The sequence below is a fragment of the Meriones unguiculatus genome, chromosome 1 (assembly GCF_030254825.1).
Source record: "Meriones unguiculatus strain TT.TT164.6M chromosome 1, Bangor_MerUng_6.1, whole genome shotgun sequence".
In the NCBI taxonomy this organism is placed as follows: Eukaryota; Metazoa; Chordata; class Mammalia; order Rodentia; family Muridae; genus Meriones; species Meriones unguiculatus.
Genome location: NC_083349.1, coordinates 55297745 through 55320708, shown reverse-complemented (window position 1 = coordinate 55320708; position 22964 = coordinate 55297745). Strand labels below are relative to the sequence as shown.

The 22964-nt window shown below is 46.8% G+C and overlaps 1 protein-coding gene across 5 annotated transcripts in view; it reads left to right on the top strand.

Annotated features, from left to right (window-relative positions):
* Window positions 1-845: 845 nt before the first annotated feature.
* Window positions 846-22964, top strand: part of Aldh18a1 (aldehyde dehydrogenase 18 family member A1) — a 34851-nt gene continuing 12732 nt past the window's right edge. The window contains exons 1-11 of one of the 5 annotated variants that reach the window (XM_021633057.2): window positions 861-985; window positions 3440-3542; window positions 3951-4066; window positions 10080-10294; window positions 12317-12466; window positions 12553-12657; window positions 16352-16510; window positions 16907-16997; window positions 20349-20473; window positions 21499-21643; window positions 22259-22332. In XM_021633057.2, coding sequence (XP_021488732.1) covers window positions 3979-4066; window positions 10080-10294; window positions 12317-12466; window positions 12553-12657; window positions 16352-16510; window positions 16907-16997; window positions 20349-20473; window positions 21499-21643; window positions 22259-22332 — 1152 coding nt within the window. In that variant the 5' untranslated portion in view covers window positions 861-985; window positions 3440-3542; window positions 3951-3978. Of the gene's footprint in view, window positions 986-3439; window positions 3566-3950; window positions 4067-10079; window positions 10295-12316; window positions 12467-12552; window positions 12658-16351; window positions 16511-16906; window positions 16998-20348; window positions 20474-21498; window positions 21644-22258; window positions 22333-22964 lie in introns of all 5 variants that reach the window. The other 4 variants (XM_021633058.2, XM_021633056.2, XM_021633059.2 and 1 more) reach the window with 4 other exon arrangements.

The following is a 22964-nucleotide window of genomic DNA, read 5'->3' as shown; positions in this document are numbered from 1 at the left end:
TCTTGACTTCATAGTTTGTGCTCACAAGGCAGACTGCAGGACAACCCGGGTGCCCCAATATGGATGAAGAACGGAAGGGGAAACCGCTTCTGCAAACCCTGCCGTCCATGAACCTGGATCTCTCCTGACCGGAAACCTCATAGGCCTTTCTTCCCGACACCCCTGCATCATGGACTGAGAAGCAGCTGTAAGGCCCCTTTACTGAATGAGAAAATAAATGACTATATAGACTCAGCAGCAGCATCAAGACTACAAAAGCTCAAAGCACCGACTTGCAACCACAGCTGACCTCCCCTAGACAATAGCCTCTGTACAGCAGCGCCATGGGAGGAGAACATAGCCAGCCAGGAAGGAGACAGACAGTCCATGCTCTTCATGTATTCAGCTTTTTTGAATGATCGATGATCAGAGAGTAAACACAGTTTTTAAATGCAGTATTAGCACCACCTCCTTTGCTGAAAATGCTTGGGCTGTTCTTTTCAGATAACTAGGTACCAACTCGTTTTATCATGAAAACAATTTTTTTTTCTACAGCCGGGTTTTTTTTTTTTTTCGGGAGTGGGGTGGAGGTTCTTAGTTGATCCAATCTAGCTCTTCGGTGAGCTTGACATACACAAGATTAAGCGTCAAACACGCCTTATGAAATCCATCAGCAGGTGGGAGCCAGCCCTCTTCTCTACCTCTCTGGGAAGCGGCGGCTGCTGTCTGGGTGCCCGGAGCCCCGCCCCTATACTCCACGGGCGCGGAGCTTGGTGCGGGAGGGGGGCCGCCACGTGGAGCGAGGGCGCGATTCTCAGAGGCGCCTGCGCCGTTGCCGCGGCGTAGCTCGGGTCGGACCCGTCGCCCAACGTCAGCGGCGCTGCGGGAGTCCATTCTAACGCGGCTGACGCAACGCCGGAGATCGGGGACGTAGACGGAAGAAAAGGCGGAGAAGAGGGCGGCCGGAGCGGAGAGTGGGCCGGGGCTGGGGTCTGCGGCCAGGCAGGTAGGCGAGCGGGCGGCACCGGGCGAGGGTGCGCGCGGGGAGCGGGGGGAAGAATCGGGGCGCTGCCGCTAGCCCAGGGGGGTGGGGACGTGGGAGCCGGCCGCGGGTGGCTGTGGCGCGGGGTGCCCAGGTACCCTGAGATGCCTGTGCACAGCTCCCTGAGCGGAGCTCCCTGGGCTCCCTCTCAGGGGAGGTCCCTGGCGATCTTTTGGGTATGCGACCTGGTGGAGGCCAGAAGACCCTGCAGCCTCTTCCCACCCAAGTCTGGAACCGGCTTCCAGGGTCCCTGCGCTGCCAGTAGTGAAGCACCTGGTGTGTAATGAGTCCCCGGCGCACCCCCGGGGCCTGTGTCTGCATTTCTCTGTGGCTGCAGCACCCTGGCATATGGAGCCTGTGCATAGGGGATCCTCCCAGCAGCCAAGGTTACCCCCAGAGCGGGAGCGTCTAATAATTCTCTCCTGGCACAGTCAGGGGTGCACGCCTCGCCCCAGCATTATCCCCCCACCCTCTAAAGCACGGACATTTATCTTTGGGCTTTTGTCTTTTTGTTAAGTAGTGAACCATGAACTCAGCATGTGTTTTCTGGGTGGTTTGTTGAGACTGAAGTTCACCTCTCGAAGTGAGATAAGAGCTTTCAGTGTAGATGTGTGTCGGCACTTGAGAGGGGTTCTGAGTTAAAATATAAGAACTTCTCTCCCGACACACACATACCCTTTGGGTTTTTGTGTCACTTGTCTGGTTTTGCTGTCACCATAAACTGCCAGGTTGAAATAGTCCTTTGCTACCGCCTGGGGACAGATTCAAGCGGTACAAGGGAAGACTGAGAAACTTAACGGGTCTCCAACAGTCAGAGCTTTCTGTACTTAGACAAGAGAGGGGTAAACAGTCTAGAAATATGCATCTGATCGGGTCAGAAGGGTCTTATGTAGCTCAGGCTGGCCTAGAACTGGCTGTGTGCTGAGAATTATTTTGGGTTTCTGATCCTTCTGCCTCTACCTCCCCCAAGGGCTGGGATTGCAGGTGTATGCCACCATGTTCAGCTGTCCTTCAGTGGCTCTTTGACCTTTTTGTGTCGGTAAAGGAAGTAAGAAGTGGAAAGATTAAGGCTTGTCAGTGTCTTTTAAAAGACAGCGAGGGGTGGGGGATAGATAGCAGCCTCATCTGTGTCCCCGGGCGCTTTCCATGCATTGTCTCTCACGGTGATCTCATGCTGTATTAACCTATTACCCCTTGTTTAAAGATGAGGAAATTGAGGCTTACAAAGTTTAAGTAAACCTCCAAAAGGTGAGCATACCCCGTCAAGAGCCGAGCTAACACCTAAATCTAGCCAATCCAAACTTGTGTTCTCCATCCTGTACCATGTCAAAGGGAAGCTGGTAGCCCATTTGAGGAGAGCAACAAATACGTGAACTCGCTCATCTGGAGGATGTGTCCAACTTGAAGGCTCGAGTTGCTGGGAACAACTGTGCAAAGGGGGCACAACTAGAATTACGTCGCTATTGGCTCTTTATAGGTACTTTGCAGGATGTGTGTAAATAATTGTGGAGTGGCCTTTATTGAAGGGATTTTTATTTAAACGTTGAACATAGACCATTGGCCCACAACATGCTTCAGTGCTGTGCAGAACGGAAGTCAGCAGAGCCGTCACTCAGCATGTTGGGTGATCTCCCTGCTGCCACATGTTTTCTTGCAGGGCTGTTCTATCCCGTCCGTTCTCTCTCCTCTTCTGTAGTTTTGAGCAGGTATTCGTAGGATGGTATAGCCCTCTTCTTGCTTTTCTTCGTTGTGAAGCTAAATGCTGATTTATTTTGAGGCACACAGAAGAAGAGGTTTGGGAAGCGGTTCGATGGGTAAAGCACTTGCTTCGTAAGCGTGAAGACCCGAGTTCAGATCTCCAGCACCCATGTAAAATCTAGGTGTGGTGGTGTGCCTCTGTAACCCCAGAGCTGGGGGGAAGGGGACAAGCAGGTACAAGCTCACTAGCCAATCCGTCCAACCTCGCCAGTGAGCTCCGGGTTCAGTGAGAGACTTGGTCTCAGAAGATACCATGGACAGAGATAGAGCAAGACATCTGATTGACCTCTGACCTCCACATTTGCAGGTAGCCCTGACCATCACCGCACACATAACACACATACACAAAGGATTTGGAATCCATCTACCAGTCTGTGGAGTGCAAGTTAAAGGGAGGCCACCACCAAAGGAAATGCAGTTATATTCCTCATCTTATAGCATGAGAGCTCAATAATGAATGTCTTGTCTGTGTGCTTTCAGGAAGGAGTCCCCTGCTGTGTTTTTGTATGTACATGTTTATATGTCTGTAATATTCTTTGTCTAAAACCTTAGGTGAGACCCAGGATGAGAAAGCTTCCCTAACTACCATATTCTCGGTAATACATACAACAGTAGAGTAAAATGCTAGCCATTAGTAAGGATTATCTCCCTGCCCTCCAGAGATGCAGACACCTTAAGATTCCTGTGGCAGCTGGACTGAAGACTTGGCGGCAGCCCCTGGCTTTTCCTCTCTTGTGCTGGCAAGAATCAAGCTGACATTTCAGTTATGTGAGCCTCTTCATTCAGGTGGGAGATGGTAGCAGGCTGCTCTAGAGGTTGGACTTGTTAGTCTGTTAGAGAGGCCTTAGCAGGACAGGTAATATTTAATACCGATATATAAGCATTGTATCTTAAAGGTATTGTATCATTCAAAATATTCATTGCATCTAATTACTGTTTGGTGTATAAAAAGTAAAGCAGATCTTAGAGAGAGAGAGAGAGAGAAGGATGAAGGAAGTCCTTTGATCTTTGTCTTTTCTGTTCCTGTAACACTGAGGAGGTAATTTCTCTAATGTAGCAAACTTTAAACCAAGAGGCTCACAGGTTTACTTTCAGAGAAGACACAGAGGAGCATGTAATGAGTTGTCTGGCATTTCTCATGACCTCGCCTTTAAAAAATTTCTTCCCACAGGTGTTTGGATTTGTGACCACATCCCAACATGCTGAGACACATGCACCGCTCTGGGTTCCAGCCCTTCAACCAACGTCTTCTGCCTTGGGTCCAGTCCGCAGCTGTGCCCAGATCTCGTATGTACCGTTGATGAGCATGTGGAAGTGTGGTGGTCGCAGTGTAGCGCAGGCCAGGCTTTAAGGGGGGGAGGGGGGGCTATGCAGTTTGACAAGTATATAGGAGGCTACCTGCTGGAGGGATGCTCCAAATTTTGTTTTTGTCAGTAATGTGGGTTTTTATGTGGTCATTCCTTCCTCCCAAAATAAGTACAAATTAAGTTTGACTCTTTTTGTTGTTGTTATTGCTGTGATTAAGTGTTTAATTTTGAGGTCATCACTCTTGTAATACACAGAGATCCCGTCTATCTTTTACCCAATTTCAAACAATGTTTCCAGAAGGGGACTAGCATGAATACAGTGAGGATATGCTGCCAGCCCTTGCCAGCCCTTGCTTGTGTTCGTGCTTATTTTTCATCACTATCTTTTCTCACGTATCCCTAACCTTTGGCCACCACTAATCTCTTCTATGTTTAATTTTTTTTTTTCCATTTGAAAAATGCTGTGTAAATGGAATCATGTAGTGTGTGAATTGGATTTTCTGGGATGCTTTGCTCTGTTTTTGGTTTTTGTTTTTGCTCTTGTTTTCATTAATTTAGCCTGGTTTTCCCAGAGCCAAATCTGAGTTGTAGTTAATGGTGAGAGTGCGCCATCATAAAATGGTACAGATGTTCCATAGCTTGAATAACCACGTCTTGGCTTGGACCTCTTGAGTATGCACAGAGGGTATAAATAAAGACACTTTGAATTTGAACATTCATATATAGGAGGGGTTTTTTTTGTTTTTGTGTTTTTGTTTGTTTTTTGAAACAGGGTTTCTCTGTTTAGCCTCGGCTATCCTGGACTCTTTGTAAACCAGGTTGGACTGGAACTTAGAGAAATCCACCTGCCTCTGCCTTTCGTGTGCTGGGATAAAAGGCATGCCCCATCACACCCAGCCCCGTGTAGCAGTTTTATCTGACCATAGTTCTTCATTTCTCTGGGATAAATTTCCAAAAGCACAGTTGTTGGACCACATGATAGTTTTTATTGGGAACATGTTTAGTTAGGGTTTTTTGTTTGTTTGTTTGTTTGGTTGGTTGGTTGGTTGGTTTTTTAAAAAAGGTTTATTTATTTACTTTTATCTATCTGTAAGTATGTGTTCCCTCATGAGTTTTGAACTACATGCATGTAGGAACTGGAGTTACAGGCAGGCTGTTGTGAGCATTTGGTGTGGAGGTTGGGAACTGAACCTGGGTCCACTGAAAGAAAGTAAATGCTCTTAACCGCCGAGCCATCTCTCCAGCCCTACATGTGTAGTTTAGTAGGACTTGCCCAGCTGCTTCTGTAGAGTAACTAAAGCACTTTATCCTTTCCCTGGCAGCACATGACTCGTCCATTTCCCTGATATACTATCACTCTTTTACTTTAACCATTTTGATACATGGTGTAATGTAATGATATCACATGGTAGCTTTATCTTGATTGTCACCAGTGACTAATGATGCTAAATAGCTTTTTGTGGCTTCTTTGCTTAATACTCTTTTTAGTGAAATGTTTGTAGTGTGTGTGTGTGTGTGTGTGTGTGTGTGTGTGTGTGTGTGTTGCATGTGTGCATGCACACAAATGCAGAGGACAGGGGAGGACACCAAATATACTCTTCTGTCACTTTCTGCCTTAATTCCAAGAGACAGGCCTCTTGCTAAACCAAAAGCTCACCCTTCAGGATAGGCTAGCTGGCCAGCAAAGTCTTGGAGGTGTGCAAAGCTGGGATTGTAAGCATGAGCACGTAGCCTTGTCTAGATTTTTATATGAGTTCTGGGGATTCAGACTCAGATCCTCAGATTTTCATACAAGTGAGTGCTCTTCCTCACTGAGCCATATTCCTTTCCTAGCCTTTGCTTTTATAATTTGTTCGTTTTTAATTGGAACATTTCATTTTCTACTGTTGAACTTGGAGAATTCTTCTGTCTTCTAGGTTTTCATCTTTGGTGAGATATATGGTTTGCAAACATTTCCTCCCAGTTTTTTGATTTGTCATTTCATTCTTTTAATAGGTCTTTCACAGAGGAATGCTTTTTATTTTGATGCAATCAAACATACTGGTTTTTATGAATTTTACGTTAGAGCCAAGTTCAAACTCAGTATATATTGCCATAGATCCTAAAAATTTTCTCCTGTGTGTTTAATTTTTCCCTAAGTTTTGTAGTTTTACGTTTTAGTTCAAGAACTAGTTTGAGTTCATTTTTACACAGGTCTGAGAGTTAGGTCAAAATTCCTCTTTTTAGCATATGGGTATTCTTTTGTTTGTTTTTGTTTTTTTCTTTTGTGGGGTTTTATTTTTGTTTTTGGTGTTGTTTGTTTGTTTGTTTTTGTTTTGTGGCAGGGTTTCTCTGTGTAGCCCTGGCTGTCCTGGAACTTTCTTTGTAGACCAGGCTGGCCTCGAACCTGGAGATCTGCCTGCCTCTGCCACCCAAGTGCTGGAATTAAAGGCCTGTGCCACCACCACCCATCGATACTAGATATTCTGGCATCATTTGTTGAATGATTGATACCTTGTGTTAGCTACCTCCTCAATTTACACCAAATCTAGATCCTGTCAGCTTCTTTGGAAGATGGTTTCTTATCATCACCAGAGAGTCTCTGTTCCCTTTCTTATACAGAAGATTGTAAGTGTGAGAAACTTGAGATCTGGAGCCAGCTCTCTCAGTTGAAAACTGGCTCTGTTGCTCACAAATGACTTAGCTTAGTAACAAACACAACACCTCTCCATCAGGGCCACTGTTCTTGGGTTGGGATTTGGGCCTGTGTTACTGTCTGCTGGCTTGCAGGCCGACTTGGATTGCTGTGGTCAGGGCTCCCTGCTGGGGTGCTGGTTCATCTGTTTTGCAGGTGTCCTCCCACCCTCAGGCAGGCTATTCACCTGTTGATGGGAGAAGAAGCTGCAAAGCACTATGATCATTTTTTTTTTCAATCCAGTAATATTGGTAAATTGGTGTTTCATCCTGGCCTAAGCTTCCTTATTTATAAAACAGGGATAATAGCGAAAGTATAACTCATCAGTCTTATTTCATAAAAAGCCTGTAAAACCGTGATCATGATGGTTGTTAGTCTACTTCCTGTTGCTGTGAAAAAAAAATGCCTGAGGAAATCTACACAGGATGGTCCCCTGGTGCCTGTGATTGGTGCGTGCAGTTCCACTACTTACTAAATATCTATTCATTTAGTGGCAGGAAGGATCTCACTGGGTAGCCCAGGCAGGTCTCAGACCTGCTGTGTAGTCCAGGCTGGCCTTGAACTCATGATTCTCTTTCCTTAACCCCACCCCCGAGTACTAAGATTGCCGATGTGTATCAGTATTTTTATTGTTGATACTGTTTTCCCACATTTATAAAAAGAGGCACTTCTGACTTTTCTCATTTTTGCGTCCATATTTCTTTTGGGTTGCAGAGTCCTGGGTCATCTGGGCATGGAAAGCCAAAGAGCAGACAAGAAATAAGAAAGCTAGATGATGGGGTCTATTCCTTTGCTGCTGCTGTGGTGAGATAACAGGACCAAAAGCAACTTCTAGGAAATAGGGTTTATTTTGGCTTACGTTCCCAGAGTCCTTTATGGCAGGGGAAGCACAGCTCGCTGGCAGCAGCAGGAAGCTGGATGATTACATCTTATGAATAGGAAGCAGAGAGGGAGGACAGGAAGTGGGTGGAGGGTCTAAGCCGTCAAAGTCTACCTCCAGTGACGTACTTCCTCCAGCAGAGCTGCACCACCTAAAGGTTTCAAAACCTGCCCCAAACCACGTGGAGGCCAACTCTTCAAATATGATAGCCTATAAGGGACATTTCCCATTTAAACCACCTCACAAGGTATTCAGGAAAAAACGGAAGGAAGCTAAAGGTTGGGGAGAGAGAGACACTATCAAGATCCCTTCTCGAATCGTCTGTGGCAGCCTCATTGGTCACTAAACTTCTCTGAGGAGAAGCCATAAAGGGCTTTGCATTCTTTGGTGTCTAATCCACAGCCCACTGATCACATGCGTGCACATACATACTTGTCGCTCGCTACCCTGTGAATGTCCTCTGGAGAAACAGATTCTCTTTGACGCCTAGAAGGTAAAGATTTCTTAGAAGCTGAGGTAGGACTACCCCGAAGCTTTGGGTTTCCCTAAGTAATCAAGGCCTTTGCAATCCGTGCGCCAGTCTGCTTTTGTCACCGTTGACAAAGTACTGGAGAAAAATCAACTAGAAATAAGGAAAGGATTACCTGAGGTCTTGGTTTCAGAGGCTCCGTTGTGTAGGCACTGCAGCGCATGGGCACTGTGGCCTGTGGGCCCTGCCGTGCAAGGGCAGGGTTAGGATTTGTTTCCCTTTGGCCTGTGGGAAGGCAGTACCTCAGTCAGAGGTGCATGACTGAGAAGACTGCTTACCTCGTGGCAGCTGGATGGCAGAAGAGGGACAAGGGTCATAACAGGCCCTTCAAGGCCACCCCACCAGAAACCTTACCTTCTTCTTTAGACCCTACCCCTAAAGATTGCGTCACCTCTAATAACAACTCTCTGTGCTGGTGACCAAGGTTTGCACCACCTGACCATTGAGGGGATTTAAGGTCCAATTGTAACAGTCCTCAAAGGTAAAAGAAACTATAGAATATTTTTAAAAATACCCCTAGAAGCCAGGTAATGTCGTATATTCTTATATTCTCAGCACTCAAAATGCAGAAGCGGGAAGATCAGTAATTCAAAGCCAGCTCTGGTGACCTGGCACATTTGAAGCTAGCCTGGGCTACGTGAGACCCTAACTCAGAAAAGGAATGGTAGGGTCATTCAAAGCGAGGAAGATAAAATGGTTTTGTTCAACAGGAAACTCCCAAGCCCTGCCTGAATCCCTTGAAACTTTCTTTGAATGGCCCATTGAACTCACTGAGTTCTTATCTGCTTGGAACCTTGCTGATATTTATGACCTCCTCTTGAACCCTGTCAGCCCCAATCTGCTGTGACCCAGTTGCCTGCAAGCAGAACGACCCTTGACTACCTGGCCCTAAGCCAGACCATCCTCCTCTGTTGATAGAGACGGTGTGGATCACAAGCCTCCTTCATGCTAGCCCAGCTGCTGGGTTCTGATTGGTTTCTGCCATTTCACCACAGGGACTGACGCGCCAGTTTCTGTTTGTGCCCCCGAGGTACCCTATCAGGCTGCCACACCCATATTCCCAAGACAAGAAATGCCCTGCAATAGATAGGAGAGACAGATAGCCAGCAGGCCTGGTCCTGACAGCTGACAAAGGGACACGTGACACTGTAAAAGCCACTGATGATCCAGGTCTGACCCCCAAGAGTGTAAGTCTGTCATTCCACCACCCTTCTCTCTTGTCAGGCCACACAAGCAAAATCATCAGCTATACAACTTTTATTCTAGACATAGGTACTCATGTAACTCGGAATAATACCCTGAAGACTGGGGTAGGGCAGGTGTATTGATTAGCCTGGAGAAGGCAGGCAGCCCCAACCACAAACACACCCATGTAGTCCCCGGGATGTCCTCAGGAGGATGAGACAGTAGTAAGCATGCTACGGCTCTCCTATCCCAGATGTTGCCTCAGTGGCCATCTCTAGGCCAGGTGCTGGACAGCAAGCCCCTTGTAAAAACGCCAGCCTACCTTCTTTGCATTTCCGTCACCTGAAATAGTCTCACCTGAAAGAGTAGTTCTATAACGAAGAAGGAAATGGCTCTTCAATACAGTTGTATAAGATGGTCTTCCTAAGATTTGTGTGTGCTGGGTATGGAGGCCAGCATGTAATCCTAGCATTGTGGGGGCTGAGGCAGGAAGATTGTGACTCTGAGGCCAGCCTGAGTCAAAGGCAAAACAAGAAAGGAATGGTATTTAAGAGCTAGAGATACAGTGCATTGCTCACCTATTTTGGGTATCCAAGCTAGTTGATGTGCCTGAATCTTTTCATTGAAAAGTTATATTGTGTCTCTCTGGTTTTTTTTTGTTTGTTTTGTATTTTGCTTTTTTTTTTTTTTTTTTTTTTTTTTGCCTGTGACCTTGGGATGTACAGATGGTATCCAGCCTTCAGCTGTCAGACATGTTCGTTCTTGGAGCAACATCCCCTTCATCACAGTACCACTCAGTCGTGCCCATGGCAAGCCCTTTGCCCACCGAAGTGAGCTGAAGCATGCCAAGAGAATCGTAGTGAAACTCGGCAGTGCCGTGGTGACCAGAGGAGATGAGTGTGGCCTGGCACTTGGGCGCCTGGCGTCTATTGTTGAACAGGTAATTGCCAAGGCAGAAGATTCTGCTACACTAAAACAGTCACTGTAGCAACTTGTTAAGAATCATGTGTGTGAGAGCAGGTGGTCCTGGGAGGAGGCAAGCTTGACAGAGGCAAGCTTGAGAGCGGCGATCACCCTCGGGGGGGGGGGGGCTGAGAAGCACAGTGGGTCACTGCAGCAGGTGGGGCTCTGTTCCCTGAAGAGCAGTGTGATGAAATGGCAAACCAGCTCATCTGGTCACCCGCTCACCCTCTGCCTCTGTGGACCTATTAGAGAGCCCCAGCAGTCAGGCCAGGGCCCTGCCCTGTTCACAGTCTCAGCCGAGACATCCAGTCCTTTTAGGTAGGTTCAGAGGGCAGCATCAAGTGCCACCCGATGGTCGTGGATAGAAAAGCTTGAGTACGAGTAAAGCAACTGCTCCAGTGCAGTAAAATATTTTAAATCCGGGAGTTGATGATAACACCAGACACTCATTGATGGAGTTGGAGATGTACCTCTGTGACCCTGGGTTTGACCACCAGGGTTTGATCTGAGCTAGAATATTGGCATATTGCAAACTCTAATGGAAAAGTGAACCTCAGTGATGATCAACAGTTGTTGCCAACTTAATTGAAAGGAAAAAAACAAAACAGAAAAACAACAAAAACGGGTTTGTGCTTACAACCTGAAGAAGATTCTTGACACATAGCCCCCAACAAAAGCCTCTGTACCGTACGTGGACACAGCCAGAAAAATGAGGGCTAGGACACCAAGAAAGGAAAGAAGCTCCATTGAGCAGAAACATGAAAGACAAAATGGTAGAGAGGAACATGTATGGATTAAAAGACACTAAAGATCTATTAACTGCTTATGATGTATTGCAGTCTGAGCAAGCTAAAAGACAAACTGGGTGGACAGGTGAATACTGGCTATTTGATACAGAGGAAGCCATTTTGGGTGATAATGATTTTGCAAGGGCATACAATGCATAATTCCCTGGTTTTTAATGATTGCTGCTGAGATGGGTATGTAAAGCAGGTGGTCTGGGACTGACGTTAAACCATGGTGGACGTGTGAAGGTGTCACTAGAGATGATAGCTGCCTGTTGGAGGACTTAATGAGACCGGGTGTTATTTATAAAGTCATTCTCAACAGTTTGATTAAAGTTTTTTTAAGTTTTCAAATTACCAGTGCATCCTTTAAAAAAGCAAGTGACTTTATTTAATTCTGTGTGTGCTCATGTGTGTCCACATGCGTGCAGGTGCCCGTGGAGGCCAGAGGCATTGGGTCACCCCGGAGTCAGCGTGGCAGGCGGTTGTGAGACTCCCACCACAGGTGCTGAGAACTGAACTCAGCTCTTCTGCAAGAGCAGTGTGTGCCCTTAACCGCTGAACAGTCTGTCCAGTCCAATGCTAAACATTTCTAAGATAAGAATTGACTGTTTTAAGCTGGGCAGTGGGGGCTCACACCTTTGCTCCCAGCATTTGGGAGGCAGAGGTAGGTGGATCTCTGCGTTAGGGTCCAGCCTGGTCTACAGAATTGACAGTTTTAGATTACAGTTCTTAGCAGCCAGTGTGCACTCCCGAAGGTCACAGGGCGCAGTCATCAGGGGGAGACAGTTAGGAACACTGACTCTGTTGCTTTGGGTTTTTTCCATGTGGATCTGTCTAAGGTAACAAAAGTGGCCACAGCTAGTCCTGGGCAGACTGGAATAGGGTCAGCATCTGCCCTGCTGAGGGTGACCCATTGGAATCCTGTGTATCCCCAAGCTGCTCTCTGCACTGTGGATGGGAAATGTCCCCCAGCCCTACGATTCCAAACCTGACTACACACTAAATCACCTTCTAAAACACCTTATTTCTGCCTGCCACCTAGTAGGCATTTGAGGTGTTGTAAGAATCTTTCTATGTTTCTACCGGACAGTCCAAGCAGTTTTTCCAGAGCCGGCTGAGCACCATCCTCTAGGTTTGGAATCCACTCATGTCTGCCCTGCTTTGGTCTCCTGTGAGGACCGTGACTTGTGCATTTTGCTCTTCCATGCTAGGTCTCAGTGCTGCAGAATCAGGGCCGAGAGATGATGTTGGTGACCAGTGGAGCGGTAGCCTTCGGCAAGCAGCGCCTGCGCCATGAGATCCTCCTGTCTCAGAGTGTGCGGCAAGCCCTGCACTCGGGGCAGAACCAGCTGAAGGAGATGGTGAGCACTGCTTCCCGGCCCTGTCAGTGGAGTCTTCGGGTCTTCCCTCCTTTCCAGCCACACTGTGTCTGATTGGTGTATTGCAGGCAATCCCAGTCCTAGAGGCCCGAGCCTGCGCAGCTGCCGGACAGAGTGGCCTGATGGCCTTGTACGAGGCCATGTTTACACAGTACAGCATCTGCGCCGCCCAGGTGAGAGACTGGGCCTCCCTGGGGGTGTGGGACCTGTGAGGGTGGTTCTTGCGGAGTAAGAAGCCTATAATGAAGGCCTGGCAGCCAGGTGCAAGCATGCAGACTATAAGTCTCTGCCTGGGTTTCCTCATGTGTGCCCACATCGGAGGATTTTAGGAAAGGCTCAAGGAGAAAATACACGAAAAGTATTTCCAATAGCTTCTGGTCCATAATGTACCTCAACCCAAAGAGTTACTACAGCAGTAACTCTAGAGCAGCGGTTCTCGACCTTCCTGACCCTCCGACCCTCTAATACAGTTCCACATGCTGTGGTGACCCCCCCCACGATAAAATTATTTTCATTGCTACTTCATAACTGTAATTTTGATACTGTTGTGAATCATAATGTAAATATCTGATATGGGACCCGTATGGGGGTCATGACCCACAGGCTCTCTAGCAACTGCTACCAGGGCAAATACATCCAAACCAAAGAACCTAGATGTTGATTTTGTTGCTTTATTTGACTTCTGGCAGCTTGCTTCTCTTGTGTAGCAGCTGCTCACCGTCATAATAAATACATACTGAGCGCTGACGGGAAAGAAGGGATGCTGGTGGGTGGCATGCGTTACACTCCTCCAGTGAACATTTACTGGGCTCTTGTGACACACAAAGCAGTCTCCTGGCATTGGGGTTCTGTGGTGCCTAAGCCAGACGAAGTTCCGAGCCTCACGGGACTTACTGTTGAGTCCATACCTCTAAATGTTGTGAGCCTTCTTTCTACGTTATTTCATCTTTACCTAAATGTCTTGATTTTTAAAAATTGTGATTTTTAGCCTCCCCCCCCCCCAAGGGAGGAGCAGCCAGCAGCCAGCAGCCTTGCTAGGCCACAGAGGAGGACATTGCAGTCAGTCCTGAAGATACCTGATAAGCTAGGGTCAGATGGAAGGGGAGGAAGACTTCCCCTATCAGTGGACTTGGAAAGGGGCAGAGAGGAGATGAGGGAAAGAGGGTGGGATTGGGAGGGAATGAGGAAGGGGGCTATGGCTGGGATACAAAATAAATAACCTGTGATTAATATAAAAAATAAAAGTTATAATTTTAAAAAAATTGTAATTTTAATCACCCTGGCAGCCAAGCAGTAAATAAAAGCATCTAAAATGCAGTCCTCTAACTGGTAAAAAAATAAAGCCTGAAGTTATTATTTGTCAACTTCTCTCGTACCTCTGACCCTGATAGCTATGTGGCTATTATTTTACACAGGAGGTATCTCGGGTTTGGGGTGTTGCTTGTTTGTTTGTTTTCTTTTTGGAGACATGGTTTCACTGTGTAGCCCTTGGCTGTCCTGAAACTCTGTTGACCAGGCTGTCCTAGAACGCCCAGCGGTCTGCCTGCCTCTGCCTCCCAAGGGCTAGGATTAAAGGCATGCACCACGACGCCCTGTCATATCTCAGGGTTTGTGTCTTCATTTCCTATTGCTTTTTCTGGTTCTCTGTCATCTTTGTAGTGGCCACCCCTAGTCATGTTCTCATATTGTATCAGTGTTCCCAAGTGTGCTAAAACAGAAGGGGGTGGAGTTCTTCCCCTATGGCCTGTGACTGTAATCTCAGACTTAGTTGTCAGTCAGTGTGTCAGTTCTCAACCTATGGGTCTTCACCCCCTTGACAAAATATTGACATTATAATTCATAACTGTATCAAAATTATAGTTGTGAAGTAGCAACAAAAATAATTTTATGGTCACCACGGCATGAGGAACTGTATTAAAGGGCTGCAGCATTAGGAGGGTTGAGAACCACTGACATAGTGCAGATACAATGGAAATCTCCATATCCGCCACACATGCCATCCACTCTCTCTTCTCTGCGGTCCATCAACAGTGTTAGTTTTTTCAGTGCCCGGAGCCAAGCGAGGACACTTGGGTCCAGCAACCGCACTTTTGTTGTGTTTTATTGATTTACTTTTCTCAGAGTTGATGCTTTTGGACAGGTTCTGTTTTGCTTTGTTGGTGGTGACAGTCCCATTAGAAGTTGCTGCCACTTTTTGCGTTGATATTGAGCTAAAGCTCTGCCCATCCTGTTCCCAAGTGGCTCCAGTCCCTGGGCCTCTTCCACCCTGGCCCCTCTCCCACACGGGGCTTATCACACATGCTCTTTGCACCTTCCCCTTTGGTTCCTTATATTTTCTCCAGGGATCCTGTGTAGAAGACTGTTATCAGTGGGTCTGAGACCTCGTGGGCCTCAGGGTAAAGACTTACCCGAGTGCAGCAGCTTGTGTTTCCTTCATAGAAATGATTCTGATTTGTCATCTCAGCCAGCCAATTTCCTTTGATTTCCTTTGCCCAGGCACCAGCTTCCCTGCCTGGAGCCCCACCCCTAACCCCTACCCTTGTGTCCCTGCCTTCCCAGCTACAGCCGAAGCAGCCCTTGTTTGTGAAGCTGTTGTAGTGACAGGTGTTTTCCTGGACCTTTAGCCCTCCTACTCACCCCAACCATACCCCTTCTGTACCCATATGCTTCCTTCCATCTGCAGCCTCACACAGGCATGCCAAACCCAGTGGCTCCAGCTTTGGCCCCATCTAGTGGCCGCAGAACTAAAGCTTTCCAGAAAGGAGTCACGTTTTCTTATGAGCCCATGCCACACGCCATCCCACCGTGACCATCCTTATTCTCCATTCCCGTAGCTGGGACAAGGATCCCTGTTTCAGAGGGACTCGGCAACACATGTTGAGGGAGGGGTTCTTTCCCTCGGCCACACTTCTGCTTTGCCTCCATTACCTGTATTTTACGAGCAGTGAGGCATCGGCCCTGTGGCAGGGTTCTCGGGTCTCCCGGCCAGACCCTGGTGCAGGCAGGCCTTAACTGCTGCCTTTTGTAGCACCTTCTCCACCTTCCCTTCATCAGGGATTACAGGAAAACATTTTTGTTTTTTGGCTTTTTCCAGAGTTTTCTATCACTTAGTTTCTCGCTATTGTTCTCATTCTCTTTTCTCTACTGTTAGCTTTTGCCTGATACCGTAATTCTTGGATGAAAACAGATCCATTGACAGCTTTCACCCCACCTCTCTACCCATAAGCACCTTATTCTGGTTCTTTTCCCCTGAACTATGTTCTCTCTAGCCTTTCTTTATGCTCATCCCTTTTCCCACACACTCAAACATAGTATCCTTAACTCCCAATAGTGCCCTGCACTGGAGCAAAACTAGGGACAGCCTAGCCCTGTTCCAGTTTGTCTAAGGCACTCTTGAAGACTGGTAAGCCATTTGCCCACTCACCTAGCACATAGGCGCCTACCATGGCCCTGAGTCAGATTCAAAGTAAGGAAATATTTTTTTACAGATATTTTTTACAGTCACGGATCCCTTTAAAGTGGGTGCATCGGTTTCCCAATTTTATAAAATCTTCCAGACAATTGTAATTTAAGGGTCTCTCAATTTGCTAAGCATGTTAGAAATGTAATTCAGTGGGAACATGCTGGCTAGATATGCCAGACCCTAGGTTCACTCTCTAGCACTGCCAAAAAAAAAAAAAAAAAAAAAAAAAACCCTAATTTTTTTAATTAAAAAAGGAAAATAGAAGAAGAAATTGGATCAGTAGCCAAAGGTGTGTTTTCTAGAAGTCTAAAGCCTGTCTCTCCGATGCTCAGCATCTTTTCATGCCATTCCTAGGGAGTTCATCATTCCTCCCACCCCCTGCATCTTCTGTTTAATCTCCTCAGATTCTGGTGACCAACTTGGATTTCCACGATGAGCAGAAGCGCAGGAATCTCAACGGCACACTCCACGAGCTGCTTCGGATGAACATCGTCCCCATCGTGAACACGAATGACGCTGTTGTCCCCCCAGCTGAGCCCAACAGTGATCTCCAGGGGGTAAATGTGGGTACAGTAGTCCTAAGAGTTGAGCATGCTGGAGACTCTGACTAACACTGCTGGGCTGCATGTACTAACACTGGACGTTTGGCATGAGCAAGAGGAGAAAGCGCGAGACCTGGCATTACAGAGCCTTGGCTGCAGAGGACCCTCTGACATGAGGGAGCTTCCTTCTTCAGTGGATGAGGTGCTACCGTGGCGTGGATGGTGCCGTGAGCATGGCTTGAAGAGTTCGGCATGCATGTGCAGAAGGAAGCCTTTGCGTTGTGCAGGCAGCGGGGCTGAGCTCTCATTTGCATATTTTGGAGCATTGGTTTTGCCTGCCAGAGCCTACCTGGGTGCTTCTGGGAATCTCTTTTCGGACTTCATAGCCAACTCACTCCTTTTTTTCCTGCCTTGTAGGTTATTAGTGTTAAGGATAATGACAGCCTGGCTGCCCGTCTGGCCGTGGAGATGAAAACTGACCTCTTGATTGTCCTTTCAGATGTAGAAGGTACACAGCAACGCCCTTTACTTTTGTTCCCACATGTGAGCACGTGGTTTTTCTTCTGATCATTTTTCACAATAGACAGTTACTTCCTGGACCATGTAAGCTGAAGGTTTTCTGTGACTTGGGTGGGTGTTTCTACAAAATGGAGTTTGAATGCAGAATTGATATTTTCAGATACTTTCATGGTTTCTTTAAAAAAAAAAAACAACAGCTTCAAGGAAATACCACATAATTCACCTATTTAAAGTTTTCAATTCAGTAATCTCTGGAGTATTCATATACCTGTACAACCATTTCCATAAATAATTCTAAGTTATTTTCCTCATCCTGACAAGAAACCTCACACCTGTTAGCAGTCACTGCCTGCTTGCATCCAAATCCCCAGCCATGCACAACCTCCAGTGTGCTTTCTGTCTCCAAGGGTTTCCCTATTAGAGATTTTCTGTGAATGGAATGATAAACTATGTGCTCCTTTGTCACTGGCTTTTTTCACTTAGTAGAATGTGTTTCAAGGTTCATCTACATTAGTGTGCACCAATGATCTGTTTCTTTTTTTTTTTTTTATTGTTCTATTTTATGTGCATTGGCATGAGGGTGTTAGACTACCTGGAACTGCTTACAGACAGTTGTGAGCTGCCATGTGGGTGTTGGGAGTTGAACCTGGGTCCCTTGGAAGAGCAGACAGCGCTCTTAGCCACTGAGCCATGTCTCCAGCCTGATCTGTTTCTTTTTATTGCCAAATACTATTCCACATACCACATTTTACTTATTAATCATCCGTTGGTGGGCATCTGTTCTGTTATTAATAATGCTGCTGGGAGTCTACTTTTGTATGGGTGGTTTTCGTTTGCTTTTTTTTTTTTTTTCACCTAAGAGTATAATTGTTGGGCTTCATGACAGAATGCTCACCTAGCAAGAGCAAGGCCCTAGAGCCAACCCCCAACTCTACAATTAAGAACGATAGGTAAGGAAGAGTGGGGAGGAGATTCATGTGGTAACTTGGTATTCACAACCACCGTAGTGTTTTCCGAAGCTGCTGGGCTATTTGATGTTGCCACCCACGGAGTATGAGGGAGCTAAAATGTCTGACCCTTGACAATACCTGTTTGTTACTGTGTTGTAACTGTCTTAATGAGAAGTCTTTAATCATTTCCTTTAAAAAGGAAACGTATGCTGAGCTCAGAGGATAATTTGTGAGAGTTGATTCTCTGTTCCATCACTTGAATCCTGGGGATCAAACTCAGGCTCAATGTTAAGCACCTTTGCCATCTTAGAACAGTATCCTATGTTAAAGATCCTGATGGTGGAGTTAGAAGACTGGAGAGAGAGCAATAGGCAGAATTACAGAAGTGTGAAGGCCTCTGGAAAATGTCTCCTGATATGACAGTCTTTCCCACACAGTTACCTGAAACTGAACGGCTCCTCAGTCCACATCACACCTGTCACCTTCTGGGAAGAACCCAGCCTGGAATCCTGGAGCTGTGGGGCACTGGCTGAGCCTTGCAGGCTGGCCACTTACTGCTGCTCATGTGTTAGCATTGCACACTGATTCCCTCAATCCCCAGAGGGGTTTTACACAGAACAGGATTGTCCTAAAGTTCTGGAATGATGTGGGCATCCTGTGTAGGGAAAGCAGCAATTTAAAGCCAAAAATGGCTGAGGAAGTAGTTCAGTGGGCAAAGCACTGGTCTAGCAAGCACGAGCACCACACCAGACATTAAAAAGAAGGAAGGAAAGAAAGAAAAAGAAAGGAAGGAAAAGCCAAGTGTAGGCTTGTAATCTGAGAGCTAAGGAGGCAGAAACAGCTTAGTGCTGATTGCTCTAGCCCAATTCGTAAGTTCCGGGCTAGTGAGACTCTTTGTCTTTTAAAAGTTTAAAAAAAAAAAAAAAAGATGGTAACTGAGAAATGACACCTGAGGTTGTACTCTGCCTTCTGTACATGATTTGTGTATATACCTAGACACTCATGTGAGTCTGCACATACATGTACATATAAACACACAAAACCAAAAAACACTACCACCCAAAATATCCTATAGCAGTTCTCAGCCACGGGCAGTCTTTTTAATGTGTGTCTCCCCTTTGGTGATTTGACACCATGTTTCCAGGCCCCTCTTACCCTTCTCCTTTCCCCTTCCAGGGTCTCTGCTCTTTCAAAGTGAAACTGTGAGAACTGTTTTAAAGATATATTTATTTACTTTACATTTATGAATGCTCTGTCTGCATGTACAGCTGCATGCCAGAAGAGGGCATCAGATGGCAGTATAGATGGTTGGGAGCCACGATGTGGTTGCTGGGAATTGAACTTAGAACCTCTGGAAGAGCAGACAGTGCTCTTAACCACTCAGCCATTTCTCCAGCCCCTGTGGGGATTTTTTTAACCTCATGTTGTATACATATAGCATTTCATTTCAATGTGGTATTACCCTGTTCAGTTGCATACAGGCTATTTGTTTCATGGTGATAAAGCCAGCCCAAGTGCTGAGAGTCATAGCTCTTCTACTGACTCAGTCCAACCTTTAAGACACTCGCTCGTAAACCAGGAGGTGTCGGTCTGTTTGATTGGAAGGGTGTATGATGAGAGTGAATGAGTACTCGCCTAACATCTCGACCTGCCCAAATGGTATAATGTTGGTACTACATTTTAACTCTAATTTCTTTTGGTTTCCTATCCCTCTACCCCCTGACATTAGGTAGAAGAGAAAGGTTATATTTAGTTCCTTGGGTCAGTATCCAGCAGTCCAGGTAGCCAGCAAACAGCAAACACAGCATCAGGAAGAACCAGCAGCCTTCTTCCTTCTCCCACCATCTTCAAGCATCTTCTCTCTTGGAGCATCCTTTCTCTGGGCTCTGATATTTATTCCCCCTCAGAGTTCCCAAAAGACCACGGTGCCCGTCTCTGAGCCACGCAAGGCAGTTATCAGCTGTGGACAAACTATCAGCAGCCCCGTGTCCCACACTTGGGATTAAAACAAAGACAGAGCTGGGTTTTTACAGAAACGGAAACGTCAGCTGCAGAGTGTGGCAAGAGTGTGGCGACTGCACTGTTTGTGCGCTCACCTCTCCTTCAGTTCTGCTGCTCAGGTGCAGCGTGGTGAGCTGGGGTGGCAGAGGGGAGGGCTCTTGCTGGTGCTGTGGGCACTGTGCCACGGATGTGACCGTGCCCGGAGGTCCAGAGACATTTGTTTAAGGCTGTCTAAAGAGCACACTGACCCCTTATCCTCTTTCCCGCTGAGACAGGAGCTGGTACAGTAGGGTCATTGCTTTTGTTGTTGTTTGTTTGTATTTTTAGTATAGTAGCAAGCGCCTAGGGAGGCCTTTGTGCGGTGTCACCGACTCTGATCCACTTTTTAGGCCTCTTTGACAGTCCCCCAGGCTCAGATGATGCAAAGCTCATTGACATATTCTATCCGGGAGATCAGCAGTCTGTGACATTTGGAACCAAGTCGAGAGTGGGACTGGGGGGCATGGAAGCCAAGGTAAGCTGATTCTGAACTCTCCCGCCATCAAGCCCACGTGGCACTTTAACATTTTTACTGCTTGTCTGGACGCCTATGGTTCCAATATCACACACACACTTAAATGTGCACATTTAAATGTTTCGTGGCTGTCGTATACCTACGTTTAGTCATGTCTTTAGGTGTATTTTACTTTACTAATGTGAGCAGTACATTTTGTGCATGTGTTCACTGCTTTTTTTGTTGCCCTGACGTAATAGTGGACAAAAGCTATTCTGGCTCACAGGCTGAGGGCATGGTCCTGCAAGGCAGGAAGCCATGGCAGCTGCTGACATGGCAGCTGGGCCCATTGCATCCACAGTCAGGAAACAAAGATGTACTCGTGCCCGGCTCACACCCTCCTCCTGCCTTAGCCTGCGGCCCCAGCTCACATCTAGGGTTCTCCTTTTCCAGTTAAAACTTTCTGGAGACTCAGAAGTGCATTTCCATAATGAATACAAATCCAGTCAAGCAGATAATGAAAATTAGCTCTCACAGTGTTGTAACCATAGAGGGCAGGGTCCATATAATTTTCACACTTAATAAATCTTCTGTTATCAATGCAGGTATTTCTGAAAGTTTTTCAAAACTCCTTTCTTTCCCATTGTTTGTTCTTAGAGGCTCTATACCCTTAATGCAGAACATCACCTATAGCAATGGTAGAAAAGAAGAACAGAGCCTTGTTCACAAAAATCCTGTTCCAGTTATTCCTCTAGCCATCCAGTTGTAGCCGTTAAGGCATGACAAATCAAAATGTGCAAGTTTTGAGTTTGGTACTAGAGGGTCTCAGAGAAAACAGGACTCATTGATTCCCCTTTAGGCTGTACATGCTGAGCTGGTCCGGTGGTGGTGGGCTTGTGTATGTTTTCCCAGATTCTGAGCTGTTACACAGGCCCCTCTGTTTATTTAGCTTGCTAAATATGGAACTGTGTTGTATGTCATCATGTGAGTTTAAAGTGTATGTTTCTAGGTCTGAATCTCTTCTTGGATCTAACCCGACCCCTTAGGTGAAAGCTGCACTCTGGGCTTTGCAAGGTGGAACTTCTGTCGTCATTGCCAACGGAACCCACCCAAAGGTGTCCGGGCACGTCATCACAGACATCGTAGAGGGAAAGAAAGTCGGCACCTTCTTTTCAGAAGTAAAGCCTGCTGGTGAGTAGTTCTCCCTCAGGTCCCATAGCCTGTGGGTAACAGCCAGCGCTGCCCCAGCCTCGATGGGACTGAAGCCTGAGCTCTCACCCTGCAAATCCAGGTTATGAAATCAGTGAGGCCACATCATAAATGCTGGCGTTTAAACACTGTTTGCAGAACTGGATTTTGTAAGAGTCTCTTAGTCCTCCTAGTATCCCAAACCAGGAAACACTTGCGAGGCCTGAACTAAGAACTAATAAGTGCTAGATATGCAGAGAGGTGCATAAGACAGGGTATGAGTTCTGAAGCACACACAAAGATGTGCCTTGTCATCTGTGCTCACAAATGCCAGCACATAAGCAGTGTGCTCCGCAAAGCACAGCTGAGCTCCGGAAGGCACAGAGACTTGTCGACATAAGACGCAGGATGTGTTCATCCCTGAGTTACACTGGCATGTGTTGGTTTGTTTATGGTTTATGTATGGTATGTTTGTTTATGTATGGTATGTTTATGGGGAGGGGTATTGGCCTTGGTGATCTCTGTGTGTCAGCCAAGCACACTACGACACCAGGCGTTCTCCCGCATTCAGTGAGTGTGAAGCTCACCACGGTTTGATGCTTGCATGTGTTCTTGCAGGCCCTACAGTGGAGCAGCAGGGGGAGATGGCTCGATCTGGAGGGAGGATGCTGGCCACATTAGAGCCTGAGCAGGTGAGGACACTCACTCACAGCTTGGTGTGTTCTGGCTTAACGGTCAAGTCTGCTGGCCCCATTTATTCCTAGTGTTAGAAGAATCATCTGAAATGATGGTATGCTCCCCTTAGTCTGAAGAAAATCTTTCTGTCACATTTGTCACAGAACACATTTCTGTGTTTTGATCAAAGACAAGCTAAGGGAAGCTGCAGATCTGACACATGGCAGACATGGACACATAGGAAAGTTACCCCGTCCTGCCCATTGAAGCACCTGCAACACCTGCCAGAGAGAGCGTCGGAGCCTGCTCTGTGATTAGCCCCTCCTTGTCCATAGTGAGTTAGTCTCAGCAGCAGTGCAATAAAACTAGAGATGATGAGGACAGGTGAAATCCGGGGCAGCCTCCCCAAGGGTGTGCCGCCGTGGCTGGAGCGTTCCAGGCTTCTTCTGTGGGGCACTTTGGTCTGAGACGGGAGAAGAGAAAAGCTAGCTACTGGGGAAGAAAGTTAAAACCAAGGAGGAGCCTGGCTTCTCTCAGACCACTCTGCTTTGTTTCAGTGGTCTTCACATCCACTATCCCATTTCCCAGAAAGACCAAGGATAAGTCTCCTTGGGCATGAAGGACTGGGATTTTCTCCTTTAACTGACTT